The sequence below is a fragment of the Tasmannia lanceolata genome, unplaced genomic scaffold, assembly GCF_043159265.1.
Source record: "Tasmannia lanceolata isolate RefF3 unplaced genomic scaffold, GAP_Taslan_0.1 ptg000013l, whole genome shotgun sequence".
In the NCBI taxonomy this organism is placed as follows: Eukaryota; Viridiplantae; Streptophyta; class Magnoliopsida; order Canellales; family Winteraceae; genus Tasmannia; species Tasmannia lanceolata.
In genome coordinates this window covers 47,668,181-47,693,713 of record NW_027518690.1, presented here as the reverse complement: position 1 = coordinate 47,693,713, position 25,533 = coordinate 47,668,181, and the positions used below count along the sequence as shown (strand labels likewise).

The 25,533-nt window shown below is 37.4% G+C and overlaps 2 protein-coding genes across 3 annotated transcripts; one reads left to right on the top strand and one right to left on the bottom strand.

Moving 5' to 3' along the window:
• Positions 1–525: 525 nt before the first annotated feature.
• LOC143890368 (ATP synthase protein I-like protein) lies at positions 526–5,569 on the top strand. Its single transcript, XM_077395012.1, has 9 exons — positions 526–970; positions 1,295–1,344; positions 1,449–1,545; positions 1,677–1,772; positions 2,267–2,347; positions 2,471–2,562; positions 3,662–3,754; positions 4,786–4,854; positions 5,110–5,569. Exons 1-9 carry the CDS (start codon positions 641–643, stop codon positions 5,255–5,257), a joined length of 1,056 nt encoding a protein of 351 aa, XP_077251127.1. The 5' UTR covers positions 526–640; the 3' UTR covers positions 5,258–5,569.
• A 4,420-nt stretch (positions 5,570–9,989) lies between these two features.
• Positions 9,990–22,566, bottom strand: LOC143890367 (phosphoenolpyruvate carboxylase 2). Of its 2 annotated transcripts, none has more exons than XM_077395010.1 (11): positions 22,410–22,566; positions 21,867–22,163; positions 20,485–20,876; positions 20,053–20,137; positions 17,630–17,852; positions 16,455–16,558; positions 16,225–16,312; positions 13,464–13,618; positions 11,761–12,759; positions 10,742–11,128; positions 9,990–10,546 (listed from the first exon to the last, which is right to left on the bottom strand). In XM_077395010.1, exons 2-11 carry the CDS (start codon positions 22,032–22,034, stop codon positions 10,250–10,252), a joined length of 2,898 nt encoding a protein of 965 aa, XP_077251125.1. In that variant the 5' UTR covers positions 22,035–22,163; positions 22,410–22,566; the 3' UTR covers positions 9,990–10,249. The 2 variants fall into 2 exon arrangements, with proteins under 2 accessions (XP_077251125.1, XP_077251126.1); XM_077395011.1 differs by having other exon boundaries at positions 21,867–22,190; positions 22,410–22,560.
• Between the last annotated feature and the right edge of the window lie 2,967 nt (positions 22,567–25,533).

Here is a 25,533-nt window from a genome sequence, read left to right as displayed (position 1 = left end):
AATCCGAGGTTTAAGATGATCCTATAGAGGAGATATTTTGGGCACACCCTATCTATGTCAAGGCCCATCATCACCCAATTAATGTGGGCCCCACTGTATTTTGGGGCTGCATGTGGATGAACGGCCGTCCACCATTTAATCATATAACATCTCATAGAACTGTACGGTGTAAGCCCTTATAGACTTTATAGTCCCTTATTTTTCAAGAGGTACTGTACGGACCACAACTACGGGATGATCCAAACCTTCCATGCGATGCCGTGAAGGGCCATAAAAAAATCATTTACGTAGGATGATCCTAGCCCTCCGATCTATAGATCTCTATAGATCGGAGGGCTAGGATCATCCTATGGAATGATTTTTTGGGCACAACATATTTACTACATGGTCCATCACATGGACGGTTTGGATCATCCCGTAGTGTGGTCCGTACAGTATTTCTTGAAAAATAAGGGACTAATAAGGGCTTACAGTCTTACACCGTATAAAATCTCCTGGATTGGGTAGAGGGTGAGATTCAATAACACCAGACAAACACCACTGAAGAAGAGAAGATACTTTTTATCACAACAGAGAGGAGAAAACACTTGCAGGCACAAAACTAGGGAAACTCAATCCCTCTTCTTTCAATCCAATTCTAATGGCGATATTGAATTCAACAGCATGCTACATTCGCCCGAAATCCTTCTCAGCCACTCCAATCTCCCCAGACTCATCAGCAATCCCAAACCCATCGGATCCAAGGCAAACCCGCATCATCCTCCCGAAAAAGAAGCCGGAAAAATGGTCGACGGGCGTAGCTCCGGGAGAATACGGTGGCCCCCCCACCACCACGAAGCTCCGAAAGTACTGGGGAGGAGGAGAAGATCCCCTCTCTTCTGATGATTTCATTTGGAACAAAGAATTCATGTCACGCATGAAAAGACTTGTACAAGAACCTGATTCATCTTCTCAAGTCCCTCTTTCCAAGGTAGGGGGTGTATTTATCAAAAAGTAGGTCTGGATACCAGTTCCTTTCTTTACAGGTTAAAGTTTAAGCCCATCTCTATAAGGCCCTGTTGGGATTGGAGTAATTTCTAGAAAAGTTTGGAAAGAAAAAAATATTTCTAAATTTTCTTACTTTTTTACATACAGAAAACTATGACTTTAACCAAGCCTAGTCAATTTTTACTTGGAGGGACCTTCAATTTTTGATAATATCCCTCTAAATTAACCCTAGTCATGTCATTTCCTTCTCAATTATGTTTTTTTTTTTTTAATTTTAATAATATTTTTTTAATTATTGTTTGAGCAGGAAGAGCCCTCAGGTTTTCTAAGCCTAAACAGAGCAATGAGTCTTGATAGGTTTGTTTTTTTTTTTTGTTTTTTGTTCACATTCTTCATTGTAACAATTTTTCTTGAATTCTTTCATTGTTGATAAAGTTATGTGTATATTTTTCGTGGTGCAGTGTGGACATTGATTTGAGTAAAGAACTCATGACTCCTCCCAAGTCAGTGTTGGAACATCAAGTTGAGGCTGCAAGACGAGGCCTTTCCCCGAATGAAGTATGATATAAAATGGGTTGCGATTTTAAAATTCCATTGGAATTTGGAGAGTTTTTTTTTTTCCCCATTTCGTGTTTGTAATTTATCTTTATTCATACATTGATGAACTGATGAAAAAAATGATTGTTCAGACTGCTGACAGTGCATCACCCAAATGGAAGTTTGTTCCTACTCGACGCGAACAACAGAAGTGGGCTCGAGCGAATATAGGTGCAACTGGGGGCACTGTGAGTGAGCATTTCTCTCAGTTGTTACCTTTTTTTTTTTGATAAGCAGTTATTAAAAAAGTTGGACCAGTTGCCATAAGTGGGGACCCCCACCTTCTACTCTGATTGGTTTCAGGTGTCAATTCTCATATTTTCTGACCATTAGATCCACAGTGGATGGTTTTGAGTTTGATTACATTTAAAATTTAATGGTAGTGATTCATCTTGTCTATATTCTTTAGGAGTCTGCAATGCAACAGCAAGACTTATTATATGTTGAAATGTTAGAGATTGTCTTTCAAAAATTCAGTTTTTTCTTTGGTTATGTACATTTGTAGACGAAGAACCCCCTAATCTCTGGAAGATCATCAATCATTTGCATTGTTTATGTTCGAATGCAAAGAATTTTTAGAGGATTTTATGTCCAGGGATGGAAATTTATATGTTACATTTACCTTTTATTATGTGCTATTATAATCTCAGTTTTCCTCTTCTGATTTTGCTTCATGTTGTAGGATTCCATACTGCATGATTTAAGAAGGGAGCGAGGGGATCCAAAAGTATTGGCAGCTCAGGCAAGGGAGCAATATTTTAAGGTATTTATATGGCCATATGGTCCTTTGTAGGAGCTTGTTAACCCTTTATGTCATTCACTTCTGTTTTTCATTTGCGTGCCCCATTCATTGCATGTATTTTACAAATTTATTATTGTTTTGCAGTTGAAGCATAAATTGCAAATCCTCACTCTGGGGATAGGTGGTGTTGGTATATTATCTGCATATGTTTCTTATTCTCCAGAAATCGCAGCTAGGTAGGTATAAGTAAGGTGCATTAAATATTGATTCTTTTCTGAATAGATACTTGTTTCTTTGTTCGTACTCCCCCCTCCCCCGTTTTGAGATAATTTAATTGGTTAGCAGTTGATAAAATAAAGAGGCACTTCATCAATAAATAAATAAAAATAAAGACGCACTCCATTTTTCATCGGGTATGACAGGGACATGGTGCCTTAGAGCTACTGGTACCAATGCGTCAAATATGGGTAATCCATTCAAAATGGTGTGTCTGTATAACGTAGTTGCTAGCTGATCATTGATGGGCTCCCATTCTGTCAGCACTTGCTTTTCCTAGTTTTGCTTGATCATTGTTGCTTCTAATTCATGGTGTATTATCTCAGATCTAGTTTCATTTGTGATATTTCTTATCTGATTGCTTCTAAAGTTTTTATTTTTTGTAAAAAGAGAACATGTTTTTCTCAATTCTGATTCCAGATGTGTACATTTCCATTTCTTGCAAGGCTTGAAATTACTTCTATATCATGCTTGTGGTTTTCACTCTTATTGGAATGTGATTCCCCTCGTAAACATTTCTTTATCACTATGGCTGAATATTTTGCGGCCTTTTTTGTTTGATCATGCCATCTGGCATAGGAATATAGATTGAAAATGAATTAAAATTCCATTTAATTTGACAACACCTTCCATTTGCCTTCAGAAGGCCTTTTACCTGCTATGGTAGAGGCATCCATTCCAACACGATCTCCCATATGGAACTTTACAGAAAAATAATGATAGAGAGAAGAAAGCCTTAGAGTTGGCATCCTCTCCCTCTTCCTCTTCTTTCTCCCTCACCCCGGTGAAACTCCTTCAATTCAATATTAATTTTGGTATTAATTAGATATATTTATGTCACATTGTTTACTTTTCTCATAGCTTTTCCCCAAGCATTTGGAAGGTTCCTTTATTAAGTAGGATTTATCTTTTCTTTTAGCAGTCACTCTGATATTTTAGTTTCTCGTGTCAAATTTTATGGCTTTTCCTGTGAGTTTCTTATTCTACATTAATTTTAGTTCCAGCATTATTCTCTATATTCAATGCATTTGCTCCTCTTTTGATGTTCTCTGTCTTCAGCTTTGGGGCAGGTTTTCTTGGTTCATTGGTTTACATACGTATGCTTGGTAGCAGTGTGGATTCTATGGCGGATGGAGCTAAAGGGCTCATGAAGTACACATTACATACACTCGACCTGATTAGTTTTTGTTTATATTCACAGAACTATGGTATTATCTTTTGTTTATTTCACAGAACTATGGTATGGGTTTCACTGCTATGGTATCTACCTTCTATGGCTTCGGGTTTACTATTTCAAATGCAAGACCATGAGATAAACATGGAGTGTGTGTCAACTTATAGTATTCAATTAGACTCTTTTTGGGCCATTTTAAAAAATGTTAGAATTCCCACTCAATAGAAGGATTGGGATGTGACAAGGAATTCATAGTCTTGGCTAAAGTTTCCAGTACACTAGTACAAACTGTGAGCAATACATGAGTTGAAAAGATAGTTGTGTTCTCTGAGTAAACATTAAGGAAATGTAGGATAATTTGTCAAGCTGATGGGTAAACTTTGAAAGTTAATCTGAGGAGACATGCATAAACATAATCTTTCAGTTTGCAGCCTATAGTGAGTGAAACATTATGGGATCATGAAAACGTTGGTGGACATTGTAAAATGTGATCGAGCTGGCATAGAAATGGAATGAGCTGTTTTGGAGAGAAGCAAAGATCATATTTCCACTAATCCACCAATTAGGCCGTTTACCGTAGAACACGGGAAAAATCCAGAGTTGGATCTGTATGTTGCCTACATCCTGCTTCTTGATGGCTATTGTAAATTGTTTTGTTATCAATTAAGGAATTGCTTTTAAAGAAAAAAGTTCTTAAAGGTAACTGACATACCCATAAAGCATTATATGTGCATCTTGGAATAAGAATGTAGCCGAGGAGCAGCGATTGCTGGCGATACTTACCCATAGAAAAGTTTCACATACATCTAAAAGTTTCTCCTCGTCCAAGGGATTCAACCAAGTAGTCATAATCCTTACCTAGAGAGACATGCCATGGGGGTTATATTTCATGTTCACATCATTTACATTTAGTATGCAAAGAAAGAAGAAGTTTGATTTATATAGCAGAAAAGCCTTATTTTGGTTTTAAAGCTTAAGAAAAATAGTACTAACAGAAGTTCTTGTTCAGGGGAGCAATTGCACAACCAAGGTTATTGGTTCCAGTCGCGTTGGTCATGATTTATAATCGGTGGAATGGGTGCGTACATTGACTGGCATGCTTTTCGTTTGTATTATATTTAGCCCAACTTCAGCAAATAACTAAACATGCATCATCCATGGAAATTCTTCCTCTTTGCATAAGATTGCATTCATATGCATTGCTATCTTGATCCATTACTATCTTTTGACTGAATCTATTCTATTTCTTGAGGGATTTCCTCTGAGTGACTTATACAATTTTCTGTTTTCTAATGGAAATGATTGTATGCTGACAGAAGTGTTTTGAGTGCAGGATCCTTGTGCCAGAGTATGGCTTCATGCACCTTGATTTGATACCGATGCTTCTGGGTTTTTTCACCTACAAGGTTGCTACCTTTGTTCAAACTATTGAGGAGGCCTTGAGGCCCTTAACTGCAGTTGAGGCGAAGAAGAAAGTATAGAATTTAGCATCTACATGCGGGGCTTCTCAAAATCCCATTTACCTCCGAGGTATGCAAATGTTACTGAAGTAGAGAAGCATGGTAGACTAGAGATTGAAAATGGTGTTTATTTGCTAGAAATGGCATGATGGAGGCAGTTAATCAATATAAATTGATTCAAATTCAATATAGCACCTGTGGGTACATAAGAAATGTATCAAAACAGTTTTTTAATGAATAGATCTGTAAATTTGAAATATTTAGAATCAAATGGGAATATATAGTACTCTTAACCACTAACATTTATTGTAATTGGAAGAGTATTCATCTGAAGCATGGTTGGAAAATGTGATCAGAGTTCTCTTCTTCTAATGTTTGATTTAGAAGATACGCTTCTTTAACCAGATTGGTGGCATCCAAAGAGGCCTAAATGATATGCTTGTTTTAGGATTTTCCCAAACGATCACCCTACTGTAAATAAAAATATTTGAAGTTAATCTTATTTGTAAATCAGACATTAAGGTGTCTTTGGAAGCCATTAAGTAAATCAGTTATAAAACTATTATAACCATTATTTCTAAGTAATCATATTCAACTTTCAAAACCATCCTGCTTATATGATTTTATACAAATAACTTTAGAGGTGGTATCCTCTAAAGTTATTACAATAACTTTTGATTTAATCTTACTGGCAAATCAAACATTAAGACCTCTTTGGATGCCATTAACTAAATCATTTCTAAAATTATTATAACCATTACTGGAAATAATCATATTTAACTTCAAATTACTGGAAATAATTATAACCATTACTGAAAATAATCATATAAGCAAATTACTTTTAGAGAGGTATTCAAAGAGGCCCTAAATCTCAAATAAGTCTTTGTCAACTTGCTTCAAATTGAATGAAGTTTGCCAAGAAAGTGGACATTCAGGGATGCTATTGGCTCTGCTCTTTTTTTCTTTTTTTTTCTAAACAGTGGCTTTCCGCACTTTATTGAAATTTTTTCTGATTGGCTGTTGACAGCATTCTGAGAATTGTAACAACTTTTAAAAAAAAGTAATTTGAAAAACTGAAATGAAGAGAAGAGTGACATTATTCCAACAAGAGAGTTGGAGTATCATTTTCCTACGTAGTATATAGTACGGGTTTCATAGTTCTCTTGTAGTCTTATCCAAGGATTTCTATCCCAGTGGAGAACAACCCATTTGATTTATGTTACTTGGCCAGCCAACGCGATGAAGATTCCTAAAGTGGTGCTCTGTATTCTGGTTCTTTTTAGTTCTACTCAGAATCGAGACAAGAAAAAGAACTGTCATTCAAAAAAAAAAAAATGTAAATAAAAAGAAGCTGCAGCATCGTTCAACAACGTATATCAAAACCGCTCGATACGACACATACGAAACTTTATCCGCCATTAAAAGAAAACATAGCCTTGAAGAAAACTGGATGACTTGTCTAATTTATCAACTCTTGTCACATGATTAAAACAGGTTGTATGTACAATTACTATCAATTTCAATTCAAAGGAAGAGAAGAAAGCCCCCAGCTGGACTGTAGTTTTGTTTTGCCTCTTGGGCACAGGGAAGGCCTAGTCATGGTTCCAGTGCTCCATCACCTCCTCCAAAAACTCAACTCAGCTCACCTCCTCAGAACATCAAAGGAATTAGGAATCGAACACACAGTCACCGGAGAACCCAACCGGAATATGAGATGTGGGTTTGGTTTTCCGGCGACTGGCGCCCAAGGGCACGCTCCGAAGTGTCCCTCCTGCGGTCCAATACCTTTGGCAGCCCTTACAGAAATGGCGGGGTTGGTTAACGTTGTAGTTGTTGAAGTAGCAGAACTTGGTCTCCATGCTTTTGCATCTTGGGCATTGTAACACCTTTCCAGATCTTTGTGATGTTTCTTTGGCTATCTTAGCTTCCACCTCCTCTTCTTCTTCCTCGAGTTGTCTCACCTTTATCGGGATCATCGTGCCGAAAAGCTTGAATCCTAAGGCACCTTGGCTAGTGTCAACGTGCTCCATGGATAGATCGATACAGATATAAATTGAGAGAGAGAAATGAGAAATCCAATACTTTTCAACAAAATAGCTTCCACCTCCTCTTCCAGGGTTATGGCAAAATAGCTTGCCGGATTTTTTAATTGGACATATTAAACTTTTCACATCACCATGTGAAAATTGGCTGCACATCACTATCACGTTTGACTTTTCAGCCGCTATTAATGCATGATGGTGATGTGTAGCCAATAGGAGAGCCCTTTCACCTCTTTTTTGCAAGGGTTCCCTTCAGTCTAGAATTCCTCTTGCAAGAGGAAGTCTAAACTGAAGGGAGCCCTTGCAAAAAAAGAGGTGAAAGGGCTCTCCCATTGGCTGCACATCACCATCATGTTTGACTTTTCAGCCGCTATTAATGTATGATGGTGATGTGGTGGTGATGTGCAGCCAATGGGGGAGCCCTTTCACGGCTCCCTTCAGTCTAGAATTCCTCTTGCAGGAAGAAGTCCTAAACTGAAGGGAGCCCTCGCAAAAAAGAGGTGAAAGGGCTCCCCCATTAGCTGTACATAACCATCATGTTTGACTTTTCAGCTGCTATTAATGCATGATGGTGATGTGTAGCCAGTATGAGAGCTCTTTCACCTCTCTTTTGCAAGGGCTCCCTTCAGTCTAGAATTCCTCTATTTGCAATGCATTGTTTTGATGATTGGCCTTGTTCTTTATTATTTATTTAGGGAGATGATATTTTCACGCCTCTGCAGTAGGCATTCGCCCCCTTATAACGTGAACAGTGGGCAACTTTAATGCTTTTTGACGTCAAATCACGTTAGAAGGGGGCGAATGTGTACTGCAGAGGGGGTGAAAATATCATCGCCCTTTATTTAATAGGCTGTCAATGGCTGATGCAAATGCCAAAAGACTTCTCACCAGCAAATCAAATAACAAAAGACAAGGGAAATTCGTCCCAAACTGCACCTTTCTGCAACATGAAGTTTCCTCTTCAGCTAAGAAACTAATGGGTTGAGCTAAATGTAGTTGTATGTGGCATTTATTTATGAAGGAATCTTGTTCAAGCAACATGAAGAGTATTCTTTAATTTATTTACAATGCAATCAGTTAAAAGTTTGTTTAGTGTGTTGCTTGCTTTTCTGGTTTTCACCAAATTGTTTTTAAAAAATGGCCTTGTGTGAATAAAAAGAAATTCATCCTTTTTTATTTCTTTCTGTATGGAAGTTGGGATTGTGGGACCCCAATATACCAAAATATACCAAAAGAATAAGAACATTACATCTATTCTGAAGCTTAACATTACATCTATCATGAAGCTTTTGGTATTGAGAGAGAGAGAGAGAGAGAGAGAGAGAGAGAGAGAGTAATGGATTTGATCACATAAACAACCGGCGTAAGTGGGAAACTTAACTGGGCACTTTCCAAAACCAATTAATGATCCGAACCTGGCAACCGGAAAGAAGCTTTTCGATGTTGGTTATTGCCATTTGCAGGTCATAATTGAGTGCTCAGATCATTTTTTTCACTGTAGAAACCATGTTTCATTTCTGGTAAGATGGAGGGTCACCAGGTCAATGGTCTTCTTTACCAGATTGCATAGAGAAACCAAAACAGCAAGAGAGAAATTAAACAGATGATTAAGCCAATGCAACAGATTACACTGCAGAGATCTGGACCAATCACTCAAGTGCCTAGATCTTTGCAAAAACCGAATAAGAAACCTCCATTAGAATTTTGGAAGACGCCCATACACCCAGCACCAACTGGGTTTCTTTTAAAAGCGACAGGCAGGAGGCTAACTGAACTGAATTTTCAATTTTCAAGGAACACACACAATTTATTGACCCTTTGATCAGATATGAGAAGAAGAACCCATCGTGGAAAATATTAATCTGGTTTTTTATTTTCTTTATGATAGTGAATCTCGAACTCCACTTTCTGGAAGCATTTCTAGAGTTTCTGTTCTAAATTTCATACATTGAGACTCGGAGGATGGCGAAACCCTTTTGAACAAAATGGGAAGCATGTTGAATATCCTAAAATTAAAAAAGGAAGTATGTTTAAAAGGGAGAAACAAGGCAGAAAAAGAATTATAAACAGGGCAGAGATTGGCCCTCAATGTGAAACACCATCTTTGGCCAATGAGTTACTTGTCACATTGGCTTGTATGAAAAGATAGAGGACTCCTTGTCTAATACCATTTGAGTCCTTGAAGAATCCACACGGGCTTCCACTTATTAAGAAACAAATTTGCCAAGGAGACATGCACTACATGGAGAGAGACGACATGATAATCGGAAGCCCAACCTGCCCACGCCCGAAGGAGGCATCTCCAAGAGAGGTTGTCAAAAACATTTGAACAGAGATAACACCAAATGTTTTGATTTCATACGACAAGCTAGTTCATTAGATAGATAAATCATATCCAATATGATCCAGCCTTTAATAAACACAGATTGCTTGGGGAGAACTAGGCGTGTGCTTTGAAAGTTAAATAATTTCACTAGGAAATGAAAAGATGGTGGATGGAAGTTGGGATGAGAAAGAGAAGTTGCATTAGTGAGTGATTTAAAGCCCTCTCTACATGAAGGTTTCTGGTCAGGAGCCATTTGGGGGAATGGAATGGAAGCCCATGCAGGAGCAGGACGCAGCATGCTGACATATGTAAATCAAGTTATCCTCTAAGAAAGAAAAATATAAACAATACAATTGTGCTATGCATAAACCAAAATCTATTGGTATCGAGCAGAATAATAACCAATCTACATATAATTCAGCTTACAACTTCCATTCATAGATGGCAAGAGTCTTAACAAGATATGAGACAGGAGGCAAGAGAGATTGTTGGTCACATTATCCCGACTATCTATATGCATGCCACAAAACTTTGTAGCAGCAAAATTCCCACATAAACATCTCAACCTCGCTCTAGATAGATAAATAAACACAACACATTTCCAAATATATGCTTAGAGAAAAAACTGAAATGCAATCTATCCACTTAACCGGTGTTTTGCATGCCAGCAGCGATACCTTTCATGGTCAAGATGATGGTGTCCTCCAGCCCAGGCGCATACTCACTTGTTGGGTTCAACTTAACCAATTCTGCAGCCGGCTTACTTGATTCCATGATATCCTTTGACAAATGAGGCCTCAGATTCACATGGTAACTGGGGTCCCTAATCCGCTTCAGGGTATATGCTTGGCATGCGTTAAGGGTAGTGATGTATGAATCACGTAGACGGAGTCTCTGTTTCAAGTAGGGGTCCCCTTCAAGAAGATCTTTGTGGGCAGCGACCTACAAAGAAGTCCACAATTTCACAACTCAGCAAGCAGAATTTTATAGTGCTCCGGTTTCATTTTGTAAAATGATGAATTGGCATTCAAAAATGAAAAAGGAAAGCATCAGTTCTTAAATGTGTAACAAATATGTTACGCTGTAATCATAACCATAAATGAAAATCAGAAGGCATATAGTGGGAGATGATTTCACCTTGAGGAGATATTTTTTTGTTTCTTCATAGTTGGCTCTCAAGCGCTGTCCAAATAACCACAGATCATCTGATACCAGCAGCTTATCATATAATGCGGCAATACCTGGATCTCCCTTAGCAAAAACCATCTCCACCAAGTCAATTGTGACCCTAAAAAATGGCCATGCATTGTACATTTCCTGTAGCATATGGAGATTCCTAATATCTTTCTCCATGACATGCTTGAATGCTGCGCCGAAACCAAGCCACACGGGAAGGTGAAACCGAGTCTGTGTCCAAGCAAAGATCCATGGGATTGCACGGAGTGATTCTATACCCCCACTTGGCTTCCGTTTTGATGGTCGGCTTCCAATGTTCATCCGACCATATTCCATCTCCGGTGTTGCCTGTCAAGTTGATGTTTTCTCTTAATTTTAGTTTTTCTATTTACATAAAGAGAAACAGCAACCTCAAACAGGTAGATTAGAAAAAAAAAAAAAAAAAAACTTGAAGCTAAAAGTGCAACACAAAAAACATAACAACGGCCATTATGCATTTATATGCCCTATATGATACTCAACTCAAATAAGCCTTTGTCCAAAACTAGTTGGGGTCAGCAGGCCCTATATGATGCTCTTAAATTTTTATGAAAAGGTGAAAATAGCACTGAAAGATTTAGAAGGGCAAGGTCAACCTACAAATCTTAGCAGACCCATAATTTTCTTTCATAAAAAGATCAATAGTCTCTATCATACAGGAAGGAGCCAAAGACGGTAACATTATGTACACCCTTATTTCCTAAGAATGACGTAATGCTATCTAGCTTCTAGCATGAAAATCATAGACAACAATATTGCTAGTGTTTGCAGAATATTGGGTTATGTAGATTATAAATCATGAACTAAGTTATAATTTATATAGTTATCTGATTTAGGAAACTTAAATCATATGTGAAGATTTATAGGCAGACTCAGCATCAACTGTTTTTTCAAGAACTGATTGCTTAGTAGAGAGCATGTGAGAGCACCACACTACTTACAAGACGGAAATATTCAACAAATCGTGGTTCTTGGAAGACAATTGATCGAAACTCCTCAGTTGCCACGACAGCCATCTCATCCATCAGTGCACGCCATTCTGGCTTTGGTGATATGGGTGGACGCATCCCATGCTCAAGAGTAGCAGCTGTGAAACGTTGGAGAGTTCTGAAACACAAGTGCTCCTCCCCAAAAGACTGCTCGATTACCTCACCTTGAACAGTAACACGAAGTGATCCGTGAATTGTTTCTGGAGGCTGAGACAATATAGCAAGATGAGTGGGACCCCCCCCTCTCCCGACAGTTCCTCCTCGACCATGAAACATTGTTAACTTCACTCCAAACTCCTTTGCAACCTTTATAAGCTCCTCCTGAGCTTTATATAATTGCCAAGCTGCCGAAAGACGCCCGGCATCCTTCCCTGAATCGGAGTATCCAATCATAACTTCCTGCTTTCCATCAATTCTATTCCTGTACCAATCTATTGAGAAAAGCCGAGCTACAGCTGCAGGAGCGGCCTCAAGATCGGCAAGCTTCTCAAATAAGGGCACAACTCTCAAAGGCTTCTTTACGCGGCATTCACGCTGTAAGAGTTCAACAGCAAGGACGTCAGATGGGGCTGTTGCCATTGAGATGATGTAGGCCCCAAAGTTGTCCGAAGGGAGTTCAGATATGACATGAAAGGTATCCAACACGTCGGCAATTTCCTCGGTTTTGGGAAGGTCGGGGCCAAATAATGGGCGTTTCCCCCTGAGTTCAGACAACAACCACTCCTGGCGCTCTTCCTCGGACCAATCTCGGTATGACCCAATACCCAGATGTTTTGTGATAGCATCTATTACGTCGGTATGTCTATCTGATTCTTGCCTGATATCAAGTCTCACGAGTGATAGACCAAAGGTAGAAACTTGCCGCATGAAATCAAGAAGGCTTCCATCGGCAATTGTTCGATCACCACAAGCACACAGTGATCTGTAACAGAGTTCAAGAGGCTCCAAGAACTGCATAAAAAAAGTAAAATTAATTCTTCATTCAGGAGTTTCATTATTCCATGAAAATCACATGCAAACAGGTTACGAGACATTCTGAGATTAGAGAACCTTTTCTCTTCACTGAGAAATCATGAAAATTCTCACAAACATTAGGAATCACATCTAGAATAATCTACGAACGTTTCTTTGAGTTTACGATGGGTCGAATTTCTTCGACGGCGATTGATTCGTGGAAAAGGGAAAGGAACATTAGTTCCAGAAGAAGAAGAAAATTTAACAAATGAAGCAAGGAAACTGATGTTTAGAAAAAGTTTTATCAATGACGATGTTTTCATAAAGAGTGCTAAGGAGACTGAGAGTAGAAACGAGAGTACAACCGGACAAATCCCTACATGCCACATGGCATGGGAGGGGTAGTTTTGCCATTTAAAGGAAAAAAAGCCAAAAAATCAGGACCCAAGATTAATAGCGTGTGAACCGTGAAGAAGCTATTTGTTTGGTACCGCTCTTGGTCTCCATATCATTATTCTTCATAAATGACAATGTTGTCTTTGAAACTTAATGCATGCAAATGCTAGGTATATATTCTTGCCGTTTCAACAAAAGCAAGGGAATGTTCATTTTTAACTTTAAGCAAAAGCAGACTTGATGGTTTCATTCCTATTTCCTAAATTTTCCTGAAAGAAAAATCGATAATAATTGAGAGGAGGGACCTGATCAACATTGGTGTAAGTGGCTTCCTCGGGAATATCAGAGATCCCACTAGCTAATAAATGGCGGGAACGTTCGCGTGTTTGGTAAAGCTTATCTCTTACATCACCAAGTATAACACGGTAAGGTTCATTTGGAGGAATCTGTTTCCAAAACTCTGCATCCAGAAAATTTGAGAACAATCAAATTATTGGAATCTCTACCTAAATAATTCAATCTATACAAGTAATTCCATGAATTTTGGAAGTGAAGTTATTTTTGCTGTAAATTTGTACTTAGAAACAGCATATGATTGCACAAACAAGAGATATAGTAAAATGAACAGAAAAAAAGAAGAGATAAACAGAGACCAACGCTTTATTTCTCTTATGGTTGAAACAGAGTTCCTTATTTTCACTTTCTTTTGATTAGTTGGTCTTTTAATTGAATGAAAGGGATATAAGATGCAACTCAATGAATGCTTTGAAAATTGGAATCGAATCGTAAATTGTAATTGGGGTCGAATTGTATGGGAACGTAAATCGTATCGTAAATCATAAGATTTATGCACATTTATGTGTGTGCCTATATATATATATATATAAATATTAAAAAATCACAAACAAATCAGAGAAAAATAAAATAGCCAATTATTCATTTTTAATCCAAATCCGTTAATTTAAATAGAAACTACCATGGTTAGTTATTCAATATCATAATACGAATTGTTTGATAACAAACTTGTAACATACTAATCATCTAATCCCCATACAAACTCATGCATATTGGATAATAATCTTAAAAATAATAATAGACACAAGATCATATTAATCCTCAAAGTTTCAAACAACAAATGACAAGTATCAATTATAAAAATTGGTAAGTCATCAATGTTATCATTATAGTCATCTCGATCATCGATGCACGTAATATCCTCAGGCACATGTATTGTGCTTGACTGGTGCAATTCATACAATTTATTAGGGCTGCAACTCGGGTCGGGCGGGTCGGGTTTTGGAGAACCCAACCCTACCCGAGAAATATCTCGGGTCGGGTCGGGTTGGGTTTTTTTTCGGAAAACCCACGATTCCCAAACCCGGCCCTACCCATGATAAATCTCGGGTCGGTTCGGGTCGGGTCGGGTTTTTTCACGTTGACGCAAATTTTTAAGGAAAATTCTTGTTTGGCAAGGCAACTCAACTCATAGAAGCAGAAATTACACTCACATTACACTTGAATCAAACAATGATGTAATTACACTCACATCACACTTGAATCAAACAATGCTGTAATCAAACAATGTTGTAATTACAATCAAACAATGCTGAATCAAACACTTGAATCAACTCAACTCATAGAAGCAGAAATTACACTCACATACAGTAACTGTGGGTGCGTGGGTTTTCACTTTTAACTTTGGGATAATTACATTTACACCCCCTCTAGTTTCTGAGACATCCACTTCCACCCCTATAGTTTAAAACGTGACAAATACACCCCTGTAGTTTCAATTTGTTTAAGGTTTGCCCCCTCAGCTGAAGGTTCGTCCATAGATTGAAGGGTTAGGATGATCCGATGGAGCTGATTTTTTGGGCACACCATATCTATGTCAAGACCCATCAAATGAACGCTTTGGATCATCCAAATAATGTGGGCCCCTACCCGAATCCAAACACTACCAAAAAATCATCCAAATAATGTGGGCCCACATTGTTTGGATGATCCAAAGCGTTCATTTGATGGGTCCTGACATAGATAGGGTGTGCCCAAAAAATCAGCTCCATTGGATCATCCTAACCCTTCAATCTATGGACGAACCTTCAGCTGAGGGGGCCTACCTTAAACAAATTGAAACTACAAGGGTGTATTTGTCACGTTTTAAACTATAGGGGTGGAAGTGGATGTGTCAGAAACTAGAGGGGGTGTAAATGTAATTATCCCTTTAACTTTTAACTAACAATAGAAAAAAATGTACATACTATAACTTATGTAACTCGGGTCGGGTCGGGTCGGGTCGGGCCCCTTCAAACCCGGCTCGACCCGAGATTCATGCGGGCTTTTGAATGCTGAACCCGGCTCGACCCGAAACCCATGAAACCTGAACCCGACCCAGGCTATTTTCGGGTCGGGTCGATGCGGGTCGGGTAAAACCTGGCTCGAGTTGCAGCCCTACAATTTATGATGAATCGCATGATCGAATCATATAAAACGCATGAATCATATAAATCATACAATTTATGATCGAATCAATAAGATTCGTTCAAAAATGGAAAGATTCATAAAATTAAGATTCAATTATGGGATTCAATCGCTATGCAATAAGATTTGATTTGAATTGTACGATTTGAATCATAAATTTTAAGATTTTCAAAACAATTCAATCCATTAAAACCAGATTTTTCTTTTCCTTAAAGGCAAACCTGAAATACTGAACTGCCTTTGGTGAGAGTGATAAAATTCCCATAACTGAAATAAGACAACATAACTCAACTATTGGTACCCATGTAGATGGTTATCATAACGTTCAATATTTTTGAAGGATTTCATAATATTTTCCGTCTGTCAACACTCAACGCGTCTAAATGAAAGATACCTTTTTTTTTTTTTTTTTTATTCGCTTTGGTGTTATATTTAAAGAAAAATATGAGAAAAATGTTGCTCCAGGAGTTCAGCTGCAGAAGTCTGGGTTCTGAAATGCCTCTTAAGCAATGAATGAAAGATGCATAAAAAATGCTTCCAGTTTATCTCAACTTACACTTCCCAAAAGGAATTAACATTAAATACCTATGTAATGTTTTGCAACCATCCTTGAAGATCTGTGTATTGCAACTGCACGGTCGCGAAGCTCATCGCTGCAGCGCCACATAGACAACTACAAAAAAGAAAAAAAGAAAAAAAGAAAAAAAGGAGCACTTTGTAAAGTGTAAGAAATATACTACTTAATGGTTTTGCATCAAGCAATTAATTTAAAAGTCAAAACACAGATAATTTGAGAGTGGTGATGCTTTTCATACCTCAAACATTAGATCCTCAATCTGGGAATAGTACAAGTTTGCAGCCATCATTCTAGCCAGCAAGCAAACATCCCTTGTAACCTCAGGAGTTACTCTAGGATTTCCTAAATTCCATTGCACACTATGTTAGACCATAGTTACCAGGGTGGGAAACGAGTTCGAGAAACGAAACGTGAAATAGAAACGGAAAACGCATGAAAAAAATATAGGGGAAACGAGAAACGAGAAACGAGAAAATGATTGAAAATCGCATGAGAAGCGTTTCAGGAACGATAGAAAAAACACGCATGGGACATAAGGAAAAAGCTAAATATGTGGTTTTGTAGATTTAAATTTTGTTAATTTCAAATTTCTATTTGAATTTTTCTTAGTTTTATCTTTATTAAAATATATGCTATTGTTTTCTTTTTTAATATCTATTCCACAGTTTTTGATGTGTTTTTCCAAAATGATTTTTGTAAGTTCCACACATATTTCCTACACGTTTCACATGCATTTTCTACGAGTGTTGCATATGTTTGATTTACTTAAGTTTCTCATATGTTTCCCATGCATTTTGGAGACATTTCTCCACTTTTTTTTTATCATGTTTCGGAAATGTTTCCGAAACTCGGGAAACATGTTTTTAGGGGAAATGAGTTTCCCACTCGCGAGAAATGTGTTTTAGGGGAAATGGGTTTCCCACCTGCCCAAGGAGTTTCCGGCTATTTCCTTCCATAATACTAATCAGAACAAAATAAAATAAAAGAATTCATTCTAGATTATGTATAGATAACACCAAGAACTCCTTTTTTCCTCAATTAATGGTATCTAAGATATACACACTTAAGAGGGAAATGACATTCCAAACTGCATGCTCCCCATATTGAGTACCAAAGTTGTGGAATTATTTGGTTTCCAAAAAGGAAGCTCAAGAAATAACACAAATTAATTGAAGCATCACAATTTGCTTCACTTGGTAATCCCATTTGAACATCGTATGTCATTTTTATAATGATAAACATACAACATCATTTCCGATCTCATTATACCCTAAATCCCTCCCACCCAATTTGAAATAATATTTTCTTCACGGAATTTCTATTATTGAATGAATCCTTTAAATGGTGGTCCATACATTCTACTATAAACTAAATGTAAGAAATAAACTAAAACCCCACATAAAAGGTACATACCATCGCGGTCCCCACCCATCCAAGAAGAGAATTGAATAAGAGGGGCATTGTAAGGAACACGCTCATTTATTCCAATGTTCTTCAAAGCTGTGTCAACCCGACGTAAGAATTTCGGAACACCCTTCCAGATTGTTTCATGAAAGTAACTCATTCCTGCACGCATTTCATCTTGTGGAGTCGGAGGAGTTCTTCGGATTTCATCAGTACGAAAAGCAGCTTGAATCTGCTCAGAGAAAAAAGAAGGGCAACAACAGAAGAGATAGTTAAAATAGCATGACTCTGGTGCACATACTAAGTTTTCCTAACCATCCAATTCAATTTTTCATGGTTTCACCTTCTTTCAAAGAAGACAATAGTCGATTTACAGCCACTGCATACTGGATCATAAGCTACGAAAACAATGTCCTAGGAGCTATTTTGTTTTGTTTATGTAAATCTAACCAAATAATCGTATGCAAATTGGTTAAAATCCACTAAATATCCACGGTTGTGCCAATGTTTGGTTACATCTTTAGTTGATAGATAATGGTAGATGATGAAGGCAGGGTCGAACAATGAAAATACAACTAACCATTTGCAATCAAATATAAAAAGGGCATGAAAGGATTCACATAAAGTAGGATGGCTCTGGATATAAGTGTCACGATATGATTACTATGTAGATGCCTCTACTATGTTCGATGAGTATGCGAATGCCTCTACTATGTTCTAAGCCCCAAAAAATTCACAGAAAGAACACAATTACCTTTCTTCAAAAGTATGGTGCTGGTGCCAGTAAAAAAATTCATAGGTAATGGTAGATTTCTTGTTTTCTATAGGATGGTTGATACAGGAACAAGCTAGGCACATTTCTTGTTTTCTGTAGAGTAACATTTCATTTTGGACAAAGGTTTTGTTTCTTCATTTTTAGTAACATTTCAATTTGGATGAAGGTTTTGTTTCTTCATTTTCAACAAATTTATAGATCCACAAGTTCACAAACACGGCGATAATTTGGAAAATGCCCCTAGCTTGTACATGGAGATGGAATACGAAGCAGGGATGTGTGTGTGTGTGTGTGTGTGTACATATTAAATAAAAGTTTTTAGAGACAGTATATAATACGGTGTTTATACTTTCTAGTATATAATACGGTGTTTAGAGACAGTATATAAAAACCCCTATATACTATCTAATATATAATACGGTGTTTATACTTTCTAGTATATAATACGGCGGTCATCACCTCCGGATTGGACGCAAACAAGCGCACCAGCTATATAGAATAATTCCCCCTAAATGATCATAGGCCGGTCAGTGCGCAACCCACAAGCAACTACATGGTTAGTTACAACATAAAAGCCATCTTAGATAAATTAACCTTCAGGTTTTCTCATAAGTAGTGAAGCTTACTAACATTGCTAGCTCCCTCTTGCCAAATTTTAAATCTAGACAGGCACTGCATAATAAATGCCATTTAAGATAAATTAGCCTTGTTTTTCTTATATCATAATTGACCAGCACACTAGCTTTGGCAATTCGCTCTTACCAAACTTTGAATTTTGACATGATATGTATAATAGCCATCTGATAAAATAATATGGATAACCGAGACAGTTTTAAGTCCCTCTTAAGATTTAAGTAAGCAACTAAAAGAACCTTTGAAGTTTGAAGCACATATGATACATCTCTCTGCATACATAAGTTCTAAAACATCTCCAATAACAATGACTCATTTCATCATTCGTGGAACATAAATTGCCCTTTCCCAATAATCAACTTAATGTGTTTTATATGTTTAAACTGGCACTAATAGGGGAGATTCCATTATTCGACATTTACTTGTAGTACAGATGGAGACTAGAAGCTGAGATTTACTTAGAAAGATAATTAAGAGAACCTTTACTATGGAATGTATATGGAAATTTTTAAAGATTACATTGACTGAATTTCTCAAAGAACCATGCTTTTCACTGCTTTTGTCATGTCAAACCTGGAAATCAAAATACTTGATTTGTTTTTCAAGTCTGAGTTTTAGAACACATGCATATAGCCATTTCAAATAAACTGTTGCCAGCTGATTCCTCAAAAGTCAATTGGAGTTTCTAAATGAACAAAATTTATAAATTGTAGACACAAAGTGGGTTCTTGAGGATGAAAAACATAAATTTACAAAAAGCCCAACATCTGTGGCAATGATATATTACTGCCCTGGTTGTCAGCTGATTCCTCAAAAGTCAATCGGAGTCTCTAAATGTACAAAATTTATAAACACAAAGTGGGTTCTTGAGGATGAAAATCATAAATTTACAAAAACATAAGAAACACATGAGTAAGAAAAATCATGCATCAAACGCCCAACATATGTGGCCATTTCAAAAAATATATATTACTGCCCTGGATAGTTTCCTAAATCTTGTAGTGGTACGGGAACAAAAGCTTACCTCTCTCTGTAATGCCTCATCAAGCTCTTGCTTATCATCAGGAGTAATGTCCTTAGCATACAACTGAGCCAAACAATTACGTATCCTGCACAAAGACAAAGAACAAAAAAGCAAGAAACACACCAAGAATCTGAGTAAGGTTTCACCTATCCCATCGCCTATGCTACCCAAGAGTTTTTAAATGAAAAAAAAAAAAAACAATGAAAATGAAAAGGAGAAAAAAGAAAGAACGAAAAACAGACTCCTTAAAATCTGAAGAAAGAACATAGGAAAAAGATATCAAATTGAAGAAAGGTCGTGTTCCTTTATGAGGCTGAAAATAAACATAGGAACAAGAATCCGTATGAGTTTCCACAGCAACATAAGAAGCACGAAAAGGGTTATTATATGAATAAGTTCCATAAAAAAGTATTCAATAATTGATCATCGAACCTTCCATGCTTCTGAAGCAATGATCTTCGGATTGATTGAGTGGGATGTGCAGTAAAGACCAGATCAACTGTTTGATTCTTTAGAGCATCGAAAACCTCCTCAGGAGACTTTTTAAGTTGCACTACAAGTCTCTTGAGAGTCTCTTCAATGTCTGATTCAGTTGTTGCGGAATTCTCATCGGCAAAATCTCCCTTTTTTAGCTTGATCCTTCGTCGATAAGCAATCTGAACCTCCTCAGCCAAGTTGGCCAAGTTAAGCATGTGGGAAAATGAGCTAGCAACGACAATAGAATCCCCGGGATCCAAACTCGTTAGCACGTTTCCAAGTTCCTCCAGCTTTCGAGGGTCACGCTTACCCTCGTACTCAGCAGAAAGTTCATAACACTCCATAACCTAATAGCAACAAGCATAATTAACCATTAGTTAGGAAGTTCTCTGCATGAATCTTGTCAAATTAGAGGAAATGTCAGAACAATGTCTACTCATATCGGTTCACTTAAACGATACTTTATGTATCAGTATGAATGGCAGAACCAAATGCAAGCATTCTTCTCAAGCTTGGCATACTGAAATGTGCTTTCATTGTTTTTTCTTTTAATATCGTATCGACCAGTTTAAACGACAACACCAAATGCAGGAATTCTTTTAATACCTTATGTCTTGGTTCGTTTCATGAAGCGCATATACAACAGTATTCATGAAGCAGAAATACCCAAATGCCTTAAATTATACGCAAAATCAGTTGTTCATGAAGCTAAAATCATAAATCAATCTAACACATTTAATTATACATAAAACCAGTTCTCTAGACCTTAAAAACTGAAATTTGTAGGAAATCTCTAAAAAAAATCTAACAAAATGGGCATTTCTTCCAGCCAACACTGATAAACCAAAAACACCAATACTTCAGTCAGAAATAGCAAAAAATTATAGGTCTGATTATGTTTTTTCCTCATCACAACAACTTAAGGCCCAGTTTGGATTGCAGGAATTTTCTGGAAAATTTTGGAAAGGAAAAATTTTCTAAAATTTCCTTCGATTTTTAAACATGAAAAAGATAACTTGAACCAACCCTATTCAATTTTACTTAAAAGTTACTTTCAATTCATGATAATATCCATCTAAATTAACCATAATCATATAATTTACCTCCAAATCGTGCACAGGAAAAAAAAATTCCTTAAAAAATGTTTTTCATGCAATCCAAACAGGGCGTAAAGGCAAAAAAAAATCCCAAAATTCAGAAAAATGGTTCCAATCGATTTATTCTTTCTTTCATTCTAAGAAACGGGTTTTATTCTAAACCTAAAATTAACCTGAACTCCGAAAAAAACACAAATAATATCTTAAAAAAATCACAAAAAAATTCATAAAATTCCATACCGTTTCCTTAATAGCATCCCCATGTAAATCTTGAAGAATGTCAAGGAATCGATCTAAGAGAAGCGCATCATATTCCACTAACTTATCATCATCTGAAACCTTCCCTGGAACTAAAAGCCTAAGCTGAGCATCGATCGAAGCCATTTTTTCCAAATTATTCCTAGCCATTGGATCTCTCTCTCTCTCTCTCTCTCTCTCTCTCTCTCTCTCTCTCTCTCTCTCTCTCTTCCTCTATATATCTATTGAACAATGCGTTCCTCCTTTCTGCAGAAAAGCTCTGAGTCACGAGATCTAACCCTGAGAAAAGAAAAAGATCCAATAAACCTGCTAAATACAACCACAATCACGGGTTTTAAAATTAGAAACAAGGCCAAATCAGAGATCGGCCGTAAATAAAGTCAGATTCGAGGGCAATGTAGGTCATAAATATCTAAAAATGAAAAACAGAAACATGAATTTCATTAAGACATAGAGATGCTCGTGAATGGCGGTTGAGAGAGAGAGAGAGAGAGAGAGAGAGAGAGAGAGAGAGAGATCTATTACCTTAAGAAAGAGAAAAAGAAGAGCAGATCACAAGACGATTCGTAAGAGCTGATTCGGTTTAGTATTTATAGGAGAGCTTTGGCTACACTCCTCTCTTTTCTTTTCAAAATCACTTTCTAACAAAACCAATTTCTTTCTTCATTTCCTTTTCTGTTTGGTCAAACAATCCTCGGAATCTCCCATCTAAGATGCTCTTTACCTTACTACGATTTTATTGAAAAAAATCTACCTCGGAAATGATAAATGCACTCCTTTTCATCACTGTGGGACACCCTGCTGCATTGTACGTGGCAATCAGTTCACTTATTTCCTTCAAACGTGAACTACATCAGCTCCTTTACAGTCATAGATGGGTGTCCCAAGTGATGAAAATGGGTGCATTTATCATTTTCTAAAACAAACAAAAAATCGCAGACTTTCAGGGGCATTGATACTCAGATTTTAGAATCCGAGATTTCTTCAAAATTGTAGCTAAGAGACAAGAAGAAGCGGACGAGCTGTCACAACGAACAGGGCCTAAGTGTTTAGCCTTAAATCAGTTCATTCACTTTTTTGACTATTCTTGGCACGTGGGCCTGCTTAAGATACCTTTCTCGGTTTCTCTGCATAAGTCAATGGACTTATGCGTAGTGTTAGGTGGCATATGCAGTATTCATGTGAAGTCACCATTATTTTTTAATTTATTTTTTGTTTTTTTATATGCTACGAATCTTTGAATTGGGTTTTTTTTAATAGGAGAAGTTGATAAGTCGTCTGCATTATTGGATCCTAGGCTTACTAAATTTATCAGATAACTTATCTGATATGCACAGATAGTTCCAAGGAGCAGAAGAAGATGGTTTTGAAGTTTGAAGTTTGAAGAGTGGAAAGTTAGGATGACACAGTGTGTCAACTAGGCCGACTCAGCCCACTATCTTTCTCTGACTTTTCTTCTTCTTGGCTACATTTCTTTTTCTACGGAGGAAGTGAAAGATTTGAATCTTTAGTTTCTAATTCTCTTTTCCAATACACTTTTTTGGAATGTTTGAATGGCTATGTCGGTTCTCCACACAAGGTCATGGACATGAAAAACACCAAAACCTTAGCTGAATTTTCAAAGTAGTCAGATTAAAAGGGTCCCTGCTAATTCATGAAAACGACAGAGGGTTTAGAAAAAAGAAAAAGAAAGAAAGATTCTGAAAAGTGAAAGTGTAGAGGTAGTAGACTAATCAAAGTCTCAACTATCATGCTTTGGTATTTTTGTCCACATGTTTCTAATCCTTTGAATAGTGCTTCAACACTACTGAGTACGCCATGCCTTTGTCTTTTGCTGGAATCGTAGTTTACTTTTATTTCTTTTATGTAGACACCACTTATTCTCTATTAGAAAAGCTTTGTTTATAGGAACCCAACTCCTTGTCGGCCCTGTTCTGTTTTTGGATTTTGATAAGTGATTTTGGACTAAAAATCAATTCTCAAATAATCAGTTTTGGACTAAAAATCAATTCTCAAAATACAAAACGAACCGGGCATGAGTTGCTAGGTTTTCTACCAACCCAATAATTCAATTCAAAAATGCATGCGAAGAAAGCTATTGATTGGTAAAGAAAGAGCTAACAACATGCCGCATGTCTGATTCTGACGTTGGGGATGGAAGAAAGGCGTGCTTTCTTGCCTAAGCAAGATCCTGATGAGATGATACGTATCTCGGCTCGTGCTCCTCCGGGAAAGGAGAAGAAATATTTCAAAATGCTAAAGAAGCCTGCTCTGTTGGCCCACGTGTACTACTTGGAAGTGATTGGTCAGTTAATTAAACTGTAGACCATGAATCTGGACCATTGATGTGACCCCACCTTTAACTGATGATCTTGAATCAAAGGGGGCAATTGGGGTCGAGCCCCATGCGCAAGCAATAATGCCGAAGGAGACATGGTATTTGGGTTATAAACTGAAACCAAGGTTTTAAATTTCGGCCGAAATCCGAAATTGGATTTTAGTCAGGACCGAAACCGAAATTGCCCAAATTTCAACAATTTCAACAAAATTTTTTATAAAATATTAATTATTTAATACTTTACAATTTTCAGCCGAAATCTAGGTAATTTCGGTGGTTTCGGTGAGGACCGAAATTACCCCGAAACCGAAATTTAAAACCGTGACTGAACCTAACTCAACTATGAACTCTGACGAAAGGGCTAAAACAAAAGTCACTTCTATGGCCCCCCCCTAATGCTCTGTTTGGTTGTTTGTAGATGGTTGGGAGATGGGTGGGAGATTAGGAGAAGAAGAAGTTAAAGGGGAGATCAAAAGAAGATCAGTCAACCGGTGGATTAGTGGTGGATATGGGAATGTTGTTTGGTTGGGCGAAAAGATTAGCTGAAGATATAGGGTGTCTTTACCAAAATAGAGGAGGGAAGAGAGAGAAAGGGAAGAGAGAGAAAGAGATAAAGATAATAAGACAACAATCTACTTGAGAACTTCTCATCAAATTTCCTCAAATTTCACCAAAATGGTGAAATTTGGGGAGAAGATTAGTGGGGGAAACATCTCCGCCACGTAGGCGCCACATAAGCAAAAATGCAATAATGATGTCTAGAAGATCTCTGGTGGTCAAAGGGCTTAATGGCAACCAAACATGCTTTGGGGAGATCTTTGGAAGATCTCAAGCATTTGAAGCTCCTACAATCCCCCCAAAATAAGCAACCAAACAGAGCATAAAAGACATTTATTGGGCCACATTCAAGTGTGGGCAAATGGATGATGTTAGGCTCTTGATCCATCAAGCCTTGTTTAGAGTTCGGCCAAGAAAAGCTAAATCGTTGACTTTTGTAATTCTCTATTTTACACATGGGATGTTTGTTCGGGATGGAGCCAATACCATGTGGGATGACTCATGAAGTTCTACAAGATTTAGGGCCCGACTGAATATGCAGATTTTAGAATCCAGGTTTCAGCTTAAAAACAGTGTAGAAGAGGGTTCATGGTCAAGCTGCTGTGCGCTGTCCTAACAGCGTTTCTTGGATTTTAAGTAACAAATCCAGGTTTTGGAAATCTCTCCCGCGTCCTGCGATTTCTAAAACCTGAAAAAATAGGATGATCTGCTGCTCTCTCGTTGTTGGAAAGAAGGGCAAGAAATCAGAAAACG

Bases quoted from the DNA above. Each gene is read 5' to 3' on its own strand.
- LOC143890368 (XM_077395012.1), top strand. From the start codon at position 641: ATGGCGATATTGAATTCAACAGCATGCTACATTCGCCCGAAATCCTTC. The intron at 1,345-1,448 runs GTTTGTTTTTTT...TTCGTGGTGCAG, and splicing joins AGAGCAATGAGTCTTGATAG to TGTGGACATTGATTTGAGTA. The intron at 4,855-5,109 runs GTGCGTACATTG...TTTTGAGTGCAG, and splicing joins ATTTATAATCGGTGGAATGG to GATCCTTGTGCCAGAGTATG.
- LOC143890367 (XM_077395010.1), bottom strand. From the start codon at position 22,034: ATGGCTAGGAATAATTTGGAAAAAATGGCTTCGATCGATGCTCAGCTT. The intron at 20,877-21,866 runs GTATGGAATTTT...TGTTGCTATTAG, and splicing joins GGGATGCTATTAAGGAAACG to GTTATGGAGTGTTATGAACT. The intron at 16,313-16,454 runs GTATGAAAAGCA...TCTTTTTTGTAG, and splicing joins TTGAGGATCTAATGTTTGAG to TTGTCTATGTGGCGCTGCAG.